We start from the raw sequence: 12,396 nt of genomic DNA on the forward strand, positions 1-12,396 counted from the left end.
ATTCCATATTCTCGTAGAACAGACAATAACTTCCGCCTAGGAACCCAGCCATACGCCTTTTCTAGATCTATAAAGCATAGATACAATTCCCTGTTCCACTCATAACACTTCTCCGTTATTTGCCTAAAGCTAAAGATCTGGTCCTGACAACCTCTAAGAGGCCTAACCCACACTGATTTTCATCCAATTGGTCCTCAACTAATACTCGCACTTTCCTCTCAACAATACCTGAGAAGATTTTACCTACAACGCTGATTAAAGAGATACCTCTGTAGTTGTTACAACCTTTTCTGTTTCCATGTTTAAAGATTGGTGTGATTACTGCTTTTGTCCAGTCTGATGGAACCTGTCCCGACTGCCTGGCCATTTCAATTATCCTGTGTAGCCATTTAAGACCTGACATTCCACTGTATTTGATAAGTTCCGACTTAATTTCATCCACCCCAGCTGCTTTATTGCACTGCAGTCTATTGACTATTTTCTCCACTTCCTCAAATATTATCCCATCATCATTCCTATCCCATTGTACCTCGAAATCTGAAACATTAGTGATCGTATTTTCACCCACATTGAGCAACTCTTCAAAATATTCCCTCCATCTGCCTAAGGAATCCACAGGATTCACCAGCAGTTTCCCTGACCTATCCAAAATACTTGTCATTTCCACGTTACCTCCCTTTCGAATACTACTAATTACACTCCAGAACGGTTTTGCAGCAGCTTGACCCAAAGTCTCCAACCTGTTTCCAAAGTCTTCCCAAGATTTCTTCTTGGATGCTGCCATTATCTGTTACTCTTTATTTCTTTCTTCAACATAACTTTCTCTCTCTACCTGAGTTCTAGTATGTAGCCATTTTTGATACGCCTTCTTTTTCCTTTTACAGGCTGTCTTGACTGTATCATTCCACCAAGATATTTGCTTCATCCTACCTTTACACAACACTGTCCCAAGATATTCTTTAGCCACTTCTAGTACTATTTCCCTGTACCTTGTCCATTCCTTTTCCAATGACTGTAATTGACTACATTCAACTAACTGGTACCTTTCTGAGATCACTGTTATGTACTTGTGCCTGATTCCCTATCCTGAGGTTTCTCCACTCTTATCCGCCTACATATAGACCTGACCTCCTGCACTTTCGGCCTCACAATCCCAATTTCATTGCAGATTAAATAATCAGTGTCATCAAAGAATCCCCTGAATACACGTGTGTCCCTCACAGCCTTCTTGAATTCCTGATCTGTTATTATACAGATCTGGTTCCCCTGCCTTCCCAAGTATACCGGTGAATATTCTTATGTTTAAAAAAGGAGTTTGTGATTACTAAGTCCATACTCGAACAGAAATCCAACAGTTGTTACCCGTTCCTGTTTGCCTCCATATCCTCTCCAAATTTACCCATAACCTTTTCATAGCCCTCTGTTCAATTTTCAATCCTGGCATTAAAATCACCCATGAGCAGAACACTGTCCTTGTCCTTTACTCTAACAACTACATCACTGAGTGCCTCATAAAAACTATCCATCTTATCTTGATCTGTCCCTTCACAATGCGAATATACTGACACAATCCTAATTTTCTTCCTAGACACTGTCAAATCTCTCCACATCAGTCGTTCGTTTACGTACCTTATTGCAACTACGCTGGGTTCCATTTCTTTCCTGATGTAAAGCCCTACACCCCGTTGTACTGTTCCTGCTTTGACTCCTGAGAGGTAGACCCTGTATTCTCCTACTTTCTCTTCATTCTCACCCAGATCGCCAGGAGTAAGTAACGGTGCAGTGTGTATGCAGCGTTGTCTAAGATTTCATGAAACCAGTTCAGAGACGGTTCGGGATTAAATATCGGCAGCCATCACCTCAAAGGCAAACTATGGCTATGTGTCATCCAGGGTCCGCCTGCAGTTTTTTACGGAGCAATAACTGAACAAGTTCAGTAGTCTCACACTCGTAGCCCACAGTACCTCCACGTACTTTGATATTATCTAATGCCTTAGTTACAACAGTATGTGGGCACAGAATTTATTATGATCGTGAATTTGCCTCCTGTTTCCGAAGGAACGGGCCACCTTGGATTGGACGTGGTGGAACCATATCCTCGTTACCACGGTCACCTAATTTAACCCCAGTGGACTTGCGTGTATGGGTTCACATTAAAGACAAAGCGTTTGTTCCGACTCTTCCGGGAAAAGTAGACGATCCGCAACAACAGATAACACAAGTAGTTGCCACCATACTGAAGACTTGCTTCATAATGTTTGGCAGGAGACTGGTTAGAGCTGGAACATTTGTCTTGTAACGAAAGGCAGCCACACTGAATATTTGTAAATAAAACTTGAAGATATACTGTATTCAGTGCTGTATCAGACATTTCTGAAGCTATTTACCTTTCTCACAAATAAAGATTACTTTTCCATAACTAATTTATAAACACACTGCGTTTTCTTTGAGAAAAACGTCTTTGCTTGCTCTCCTTATGTATACATATTGAAGTGGTATCTCGCCTACTCTTCACTCACACAACTTTACTTCCTGCTCTAGAATTTAGACTTGCTGTTGGGAGAGCCTATATGTATCGCCCATGTGATTTCTTACATACGGCATTTACAAGTAAGTATTTGTTGGGAAAATGTATACGTGTATGTATACTACCTCCACGTCTAAGTAACAGAGATAAGCATCTACCAGCAGAGCTATTCAAGAACAATCCAATTTAAAAACACCTATTTTCTGTGAGTAACTACAATGATTAATTTACACAAAGCTATACACATACTGGAAATTAATCGGCTAGAAACATGCCGAAATGAAGTATATAAACGCATAGGACTCATATACTGATAGCCGAAACATTGTGACCCCTGCTCTCCGTGACGTTGAATGCCGATTGGTGGCGTTGCAGGCACGTTACGCCGTAACAAAATATGTAAGCGGACCAGACACAGACAGGGAATCACCCTAGCGAAGATTGAGGCTGAAAATGGGGAAATGCATTGAGATAAGCGACTTTCACAAACGGCAGATTATTATTATGTAGAGCCTCTGAACGTGTACGGTATCTGGAAAACGGCGAAGCTGGTCGAATGTTGTGTCGTGAGTATCTACGGAGAGAGTTAGAAGAGCAGAGAAACTACCACCAGAAGATAAATAATTGTGACGACCACGATACTTCACAGAACATGGGGTCCGTAGGCTTGCCTGCTCTGTAAAGTAGGACAGATGTTAACCTGTGGCATCTCTGCTGAAAGAGCATAAATCTGATGTGCGCACAACTGTTTCGGAGCACACCGTTCACTGTACATTGTAGAATATGGAAATCTGCAGCAGACAACCCCTACGTGTTGACATGTTGACATGTTGACCCAACAACATAGGTAGTTACGATTGCAGCATTCACGGGACTATCGAGATTCGACCGTTAATCAATGAAAGTGTATCGGTCCTTCAAAATGGTTCTAATGGCTCTGAGCACTATGGGACTTAACATCGGAGGTTATCATCCCCCTAGAACTTCGAACTACTTAAACCTAACCAACCTAAGGACATAACACACATCCATGCCCGAGGCAGGAGTCGAACCTGCGACCGTAGCGGTATTGCGTTTCCAGTTGAAGCGCCTAGAACCTCTGCGCCACACTGGCCGGCTCACTTCTTCAGCGAATCATATTTTTACTACAGTAAGTCCATGGTCGTCATCGAGGTGACAGGCGGCTCGAAACGTGCCCGCTACTGGCACAGGCTAGTGGGAGGCAGTGTTATGCTACAGGAGACAGTCCTCTGCGTTTGCATAGGTCCTGTGGTAGCACACCTTCATGCTTGATGTCTCCCCCGACGGCGATGTCATCTTTCAGCAAAATAAATGTCCATATCTCGAAGCCGGAACAGTGTCACTGTGGTTTGAGAAGCATTATAGTGAACTCACGTTGGTGAATTGTTCTCGGGTTATCAGCCACGTGGTGGCGTCGTCTTGTCGCAACGTTTCAATAAGTTTCGTACCCATCATCTTCTTGCGAAGTGGCTTGGCCGTCGTCCACTACTGTAGACCGGCCGTTCACGTTTCTCCGGAAGGGGATACCGCGTCGGTAGTTCAGGGGCGAAGGGCGTGCCTGCGTCGAGACCCGGTGGCTATTCTATCTGTCTGCGGACGCCATTGCCTTCAGATCGGATCGTTCCTGACGTATTTTGTCAAATGTGGGATTCCACGCTGCACCGCTATCCCGGTTTACTAAAATGTTCAGCAGACGTATCTCCACTGTCTCTTTAAAGATCGAGTCCCAGAAACCGTTGGCGCTGATCAGCTTCTTCGTTTTTTCGAATCGGATGGTGTGTCCTTAGATAATGCTATGTTCCACTATCGACGCGGTATCCCCTTCCGGTGGAACGTGATTAGACGGTCTATAGAAGCGGACGACAGCCAAGCAGCTATATAGATATGCAGAACACAGCATCCCGACACTTCGCCAGAAAATGATGGGTACGAAACTCATTCAAATGTTGCTACAAGTTGACGCCACCACTCGGCTGATAACACGAGAAGAATTCATCAGTGGATTAAGCCGAGAACGACTGCAATCGCATAAAACTCACGTTGGTGTCTCGGCAACCATATTCGCATGATGTAAATCCTATGGAACACATCTGAATCACTATCTGTTGGCATCACCGTAAAATCAAATGAGCGGCCTGTTATTGATGCGAATAGTACATAAGCTGTAATTCCGACTTAACATGATGATACTAGATTCTGGAGTCACCTACGATGCGTCTCGCACACCGGTCTCTTGTGTTAGGCCTATAACCTGAAAAGCTGGTAGCCTATTTGTTTGCTTCTGTCGTGAGCATCTATTGAAAGTGGTTGAAGGTCGGTGAAACCGTGAGTAAGTGACAAGTGGTTGTCTGACGGTTGTCTGTCCTGTAAAGCAGGATGTGTGGCGATCTGTGACAGATCAGACGATACAACATTGAGCTCTACAACCTACAATCCCTACCTTTTCTCATGTTGACCCACGACGTCGTCATTTACGGCGGCAGTGGCCTCATTATAATCGAGATTGGACAGTGGGTCAATAGAAAAGTGTCGCCTGTTCGTGAGAATCAAGTTTCTTGTTACGAGAAATCGACGGTCGCGTCTTTCATCCAGGAGAGCAGATGCTCGAAACTTGCATAGTGCCACAGACGCATTCCAGGTGGGCAGTATGCTTCTGGCATCAGTGGTGGTAATCGAAGGCGTAGTGCCTAAGTACTGGCTGAATCCATGCCACCTGAACTGCTGCTTCACTGCGTTCTTAAGGTGAACTGACACGGTCTGATGCTGGCGATCGTAAATTTTAAGGCATTAGAGTATAATGAAACAGTGCTGTGTTATAGACTTTCTATTTAAATGAATTGGGTCGATTTCATGTTACATAACTGCAGTTGCGTATGTGCAATACAGATTGAGGGCGAAAATCTTTACCAAACTGGATAAGACAACCGTAGTCTTCATTAGACTAACGTGAGCTGAAATATAAGATATGATCTAAAGTTTTGGTTTAACGGCGTTGCTGCAGCGTATACGCAACGTAGTGTGACTCCGATGCGGTTATGTAAGTACCGGCATGTAGGCAAGGGATTAGGCCAGGCGCATATGGGGACGCAGCCGACGAAAGGGCAGGGCAGGGCGATTCAGCACAGGGAGTATTTCGCAACACAGATGCTGCGAATACTGGGGGTCAGTTTCCATAGTCGCACCCACCCGAAGAGGGTACGTCAGCTGCGTGGCGCTCGAACTGTGTCCCACACACTATGTGGTGAAGGCGGAAGCAGGCAATTTGCTGCCGTGCCCTGTTTTGCCCTGTGCCTCAATTTGTGCTTTTGTATATACACATTTGAGTAACAAAAGCTTTCGCTGCGCTGCCTGTGCCCTTCCATGTCCTTCGTCGGTTGTGTTCCAATATGCACCCGGTCTTAGTGTAGCATTCGTGTCGGTAAATGTGAACTAAGGTGACGTTATTTCCAAATGCGTCCAAACAGGACTAACATGCTGTTTTTCTTTCTCTTGGACGCCGAAGACCAAATAATGGTAGACAACCATCGGAGAATGAAGAATGTGGGTGGGACAGTATGTCTATTGACAACCACCGTTGTGGAATGGTGCACCAAGTTCCGTGCTGGATGCCACTGCTTCGTGCTAACGCACGTCTCCATATTGCAAATGTCTTAACACAGAAGTTACGCCAGCTGAAGTGGAAGACACTCGAGCACCTGCCTTATGGTACCAGTCTCTCCCCATGCGATTATCACGCCTTCGGTCCCTTAAAAAAAGACGTTAAAGATTTGACAATTCCTGTCAGACTAGGATATGCACCAAGCTGTTTTGGACTTCACGCAGCAGCACACTGTGTTTTACCAAGCGGATGTCTTCAATCTCAAAGAAAATGCAAGGTGTTTATAAATTATAAAATTTTAATTGTGATTCATTTTATTGACAAAGCATCATTAGTGGATTTGAATTTACACGATTCTCACCATCAGCGTACTTTTATCAAAATATGTGGTACGTTGGTTTACAGGTGAGTAGCTTACGATAAAAAGAAATTTCGAAAGTGTGAAAACGATTTTTGGTCTTAAAACTTGTATTTAACTGCAATTTAGTGAAATTAGCGACTAGAAATTTTATTCTTAACGTTTTTCTACGCACGCATGGTATTCATTACTATTCAAGTTAATTGGCAACAATGCAAATTATCTGAGCGCTGCGCGAGTCTTGGCACATTTTTATCAATACTTCAACACACAGGTGGGGAAATGCTGCACCCGAAATAAAATTTCTCCGATTAATTGTAAATCTCATGACTTATCTTAAAATGTTATATGTCTTTGTTTTAATCAGTAACTTTCATGGCACTAAATATATAATAAATGCACCGTGAGAGGTCTGTAGAAAAGGTACATGTGGATTTACATTTGTTTCTACGCAGTTTGATAAAGTAACTTATTAAATGTGTAAATCTGTAAATGCTATTTTATCCTCCTCCTCCGCTTCACCCTCCCCCCCCCCCCCCCTACCTCTTCTCTCTGAAATCTTATTTTTGATATGAAACACCTACATAAATTTAACGGATCATCACTTGAACTGCTGTAGCTCTGTATCGCAGAAACGTACACGCTCGTGTGTCTTGTACTACTCTGTACATGTTTTCGCCTGACAAAATGAGTCGGAGAACGTGCTGCGTGTGGATAATTTGTGCGTTGCGCATCGACTTGAGTAGTAATGAAGACCATTGTGATAGTCTGTGAAAACTTCAGGAAAACATGAAAATTATTGATTACAGAAAGACGGGGAAAACAATTGTTTCGGGCATTCTAATACGGGTTCGTAGTGAAACCACCACTGTCACACTTCTGAAATTATAAACATCTGATTCAGGTTGGGCAACTCACGTGTAAACCAATGTAACATGTATTTTGATAAAAGTCTACTGCTGGCAATGTGTGAATTCGAAACTGCTAACGCTGCTTTTATAGTAAAGTAATCCAAAGCCATGTTTTGGTTGGTTGCTGCCCTGCACTATAAACATTCAGTATCACATGACAACCATTGTCCTCCACCAACCCTTAGTAGACTCGCTATTTAGACTGACTTACTTCCCTATTTTTCTAAACTTATTAAGGAAACAATAAAATGAAGGCTTCTGTTCATGAAAAATGAATCTTTACTAAAAATGAAAATGTGATCTTACCAACGATTAAGGCTCATAGATTAACAATGGCCTCGTAAACATAATGTTCGGAATTAACTTAAGAAACTACGATAGTCTGCTTCAGCAAAAGACGTTTTTAAATAACGTAATGATAAATTACGTCGAGTATAAAGAAAAATTAGACAATGGCTTTCAACAAAAGAATGACAGTAAGTACAGGAACGAATCAAGTAAGCACTTATTTTAATTCACCACATTCCAGACACAGCTTTTACTCAATGGAATTCATTTGCGCACGTGTTTTTGACATATAAAACATGTTTTGGTAGCTTTGGTGTGTTTAAGACGTGGACACCGTTGCCTTTTTTGGCTGCGTCAGTCCTGCTAGAATTTACAACGCAGTGTCTTTGACATCATTTTCAACGTTCATTGCAGTATATAAGTCCTTAGATAAATCTCTATTTTCCTCTCTTTCATCAATGCCATGCAAATTTGTTTTATAAAATCTCAATGCACCATCTTGCCATGCTTATTTACAACGTGTTTTTCCATAAAAATAGCCCGATTCTCTTAGTCAATCTTGGTTTTCTTCAATAACTTTCTCTTATTCTGTCTCTTCATAGTCTTCTATTTCACTGTCAGTTTCATGATAAGAAATTTCTGTCTCATTGCCATTAAAATCGGCTGCAGTGAAAAGTGGCTAGTGTATCCAATGAGTTAGAGTCTTCACCAGCTACAAATAACTTCAAACTTTGATCAGCTTTCAAACGTCACTCCATTCTGTCTGAAGCAATAAAAAGACATTTTTGGTAACAAATAAGAAAAGTAATGTTTATAAGTTCGTGGGATACATTTTGACCCAAACTGGTGAAAGCCAACAAAGTCATGGTCACTGCTTAGCACAAGTATGTACAATGCAGAAGCACAACCGGCACTAAGATTACTTAGAAGAGCAGTGGTGTAACACGCCTGGCGGTACAAATGGGTGGGGTACCTTTAAGCTGGTTGTCGTTTCAGCTTTTCTTAACCGTGCACCCTGTCAACACCACGTACCTGATAATCCCGCGGCGGTCGTACTATTCTGCTCCACAGTGTTGCTGGCTTGCCTGAAATTATCTATCGAAATATGGAAGCGGGTTTAGGGGAGCCACTCAACGTTAAACCACAACACTGTCCGACGTCTGGTATGTACGACTATATTCTGAGACGATAAAAGAAAGTCGCAGGTTGCACTGTTTACATTCTAATTCAGAATTATTATCCCAATTAATGGTTGATTAACAGTCCACAATATCAATCTGACTAGCGTACACGTAACCGACACGATTGTTGATGATGCGGAAGAGGAATGATCGCACGAAAGTTCTTACGCTCTTCACGCATACACAGGTATTTGGTACCAGTCCCCCTTGACACTAGTATTAAATTTTAACACTGTTCACAAAGTTAAAGTTACAGTCAATAGTTCTCAGTTCTACGAGCGTGCGCGTAACGACCCGGCGCGGTTGATTATTGATAATGCGGAAACGCGATGATCGGTCGCACGTCCTCACGCTCGCTACAAGACACTGGCACTTAAATGCTCTTTCTTGTGGTAAATCGTATTACTGATTCACATTAGTTCATTCTTGGAGACCGAACACGGCGCAGATGATCGATACTGTACGGTACGACACGCAACGAGAGGATACACAAATACGTTATCAGCAGCAGTGCTCATTTTTAAATTACTTCTTGACGCACTTTCCTCTGAATCATAAGCTTATTTTATCACTTTCCTGTAATAGCACTTGTAGCAACACTTCAATTTCCATACTAACAATGCCTCACACATGCAGAGCTACAAACAACACAACATAACAGTTCCGTGTCCCGCGCTCGACACTACAAGCGCGGCTGCCCACAAAGATACTCCACAACTATGCCAGCGATATGACAATGCACTTACAGTGGCAACGTTGCAATAAGAACGGAATTGTAAGAAAAAGAGTGACGTGGGAGGGGAAGGTGGTAATAAATCACCCAACAAATGTAGTTAGGGGTTAATACCATTACTGCAGTAAAGTGCACAGGTACTTAGCTTCTGCCCTCCGATGTTCCTCGGTCGTCTCGGCTCGCGGGCTGCGAGAGACAACAAGAGACGGTGAGAGTCGGCGGTTGCAGGGCGGGGAGTCGTCGCCGCCGCCGGTGCCGCCCCCGCTGCCGCCCCTGCCGCCGCTGGCGCCCGGCTCGCCGTACGACGGCGCCGCGACGGGCAGCGACTCGGCGGGCCTAGACGAGCTGACGACGGCCACCGAGGACGAGGCCGCAGACGGCGACGAAGAGGAGCAGGGTGACGCTGCGGCGGGCGCGCAGCCGCTGCCACTCTTCCCCAGGGAACACCTGCGCGTTGTCGAGATGCTCGGCGTCGGCCACTTCGGGGACGTGAGTAGCGTGCAGTGTGACAACAACGTCACTGCGATTCCCTATGCAAGGGCGCTCGTTAGCTGCATCTCTCTCCTGTTTCCTATGCTCTTGGGCATTAAACCTGCCACAGCGGGTAAGGCAACGAATGACAGATTTTACTTATGAAGTTATTTATTGTATGTATACAGGATAGGAGGAAGTAGACACGGTTTAATTTGATGGTGGTTACTAGATAAACAGAGAGCGAAATGTAGTACATCGAGTCGAAGTGAGAGTGAATGGCTCATACAGATGCATCATTCCATCCCGCTTCCGCTTTATGCGAGAGATATTTAATCGAAGTGGAAGGCTTGTGGTGGTGTGTCAGCCTCTCGGTAACACGTGGCCAGATGTTTTCAGCGCTTGAAAATTTTGGTGGACTTGCTGGCCAGGACAGCAGTCGAAAAGCTTTTGTAACGAGGTGGGTCAGGACTCCACAGGAAACATGGTCTATTACATTATCTCGCTGAACGCTCCACAGATAGGTCGAAGATAGGTCATATCACCGGTTCAAATAAGTAAAGAATACACTGCCAAAAAACTGCAAAACCCTCAAGAACAACGTCATTTTATTGACAGATGTGCTCACAGGTACACTACCGCCCATTAAAATTGCTACACCCAGTAAGAAATGCAGATGATAAACGGGTATTCATTGGACAAATATATTATACTAGAACTGACAACAATTTGGGTGCATAGATCCTGGGAAATCAGTGCCCAGAACAACCATCTCCAGCTGTAATAACGGGCTGGATACGCCTGGGCATTGATTCAAACAGAGCTTGGATGGCGTGTACAGGTACAGCTGCCCTTGCAACTTCAACATGATACCACAATTCATCAAGAGCAGTGACTGGCGTATTGTGACAAGCCAGTTGCTCGGCCACCATTGACCAGACGCTTTCAGTTGGTGAGGGATCTGGAGAATGTGCTGGTGAGGACAGCAGTCAAACATTTTCTGTATCCAGAAAGGCCCGTGCAGGACCTGCAACATGCGGTTCTGCATTATCCTGCTGAAATGTAGTGATTCGCAGGGATCGAATGAAGGGTAGAGCCATGGGTAGAGCCATCTGAAATGTAAGGTCCACTGTTCAAAGTGCCGTCAGTGCGAACAAGAGGTTAACGAGACGTCTAACCAATGGCACCTCATACCATCACGCCGGGTGATACGCTAGTATGAAGACGAGAAATAAACGCTTCCAATGTGCGTTCACCGCGATATCGCCAAACACTGATGCGACCAACATGATGCTGTAAACAGAACCTGGATTCATCCGAAAAAGTGACGTTTCGACATTCGTGCACCCAGGTTCGTCGTTGAGTACACTATCGCAGGCGCTTCTGTCTGTGATGCAGTATCAAGGGTAACCGCAGCCATGGTTTCAGAGCTGATAGTCCATGCTGCTGCAAACGTCGTCGAACTGTTCATGCAAATGGTTGTTGTCTTGCAAACGTCCCCATCTGTTGACTCAGGGATCGAGACATGGCTGCACTATCCGTTACAGCCATGCGCATAAGATGCCTGTCATCTCGACTGCTAGTGATACGATGCCGTTATGATCCAGCGCGGCGCTCCGTATTACCCTCCTGAACCCACCGATTCCATTCTCTGCTAACAGTCTTGGACCTCGACCAACGCGAGCAGCAATGTCGCGATACGATAAACCGCAATCGCAATCGGCTATAATCCGACCTTTATCAAATTCGGAAACGTGATGGTACGTATTTCTCCTCCTTACACGAGGCATCACAACAACGTTTCGCCAGGAAACGACGATCAACTGCTGTTTGTGTATGAGAAATCGGTTGGAAACTTTTCTCATGTCAGCACGTAGTAAGTGTCGCCACCGGCGCCAACCATGTGTGAATGCTCTGAAAAGCTACTCATTTGGGTATCACAGTATCTTCTTCCTGTTGGTTAAATTTCGCGTCTGTAGCACGTCTTCTTCGTCGTGTAGCAATTTTAATGGCCAGTAGTGTAGTTTATCATTATAAGAGTATATGACAATGCATTCAGACCATAGGAGACCCACCTGTAATAGTAAACGTTGTGCAAATATTAGCACCATCATACAGAGTAAGCCCTGTGTCAGCAACTCAGGCGTGTATTCTCGTATGGCAGCCGTTAGGTGTCCTAGCATTTTGGAAATGGTTTTTGCAGCCCTGGAGGACGAGTACCCGCTTCAGTTTGCTCCACGTCTGTTCAGCTGGCTAAAGATTTGCTGACGTCGCTGGTCGGGGCCCATGATAGACCGCGAGGGCTCGT

General features: G+C 44.3%; 1 protein-coding gene across 2 annotated transcripts in view; it reads left to right on the forward strand.

Moving 5' to 3' along the window:
* LOC126275269 (discoidin domain-containing receptor 2-like) overlaps positions 1-12,396 on the forward strand; it is a 741,207-nt gene that overhangs the window by 706,014 nt on the left and 22,797 nt on the right. For both annotated transcript variants that reach the window (XM_049977182.1, XM_049977183.1), the window contains exon 13: positions 9,846-10,106. In XM_049977182.1, coding sequence (XP_049833139.1) covers positions 9,846-10,106 — 261 coding nt within the window. The remainder of the gene's footprint in view (positions 1-9,845; positions 10,107-12,396) is intronic.

Source organism: Schistocerca gregaria, chromosome 1 (genome assembly GCF_023897955.1).
Source record: "Schistocerca gregaria isolate iqSchGreg1 chromosome 1, iqSchGreg1.2, whole genome shotgun sequence".
Lineage (NCBI taxonomy): Eukaryota > Metazoa > Arthropoda > Insecta > Orthoptera > Acrididae > Schistocerca > Schistocerca gregaria.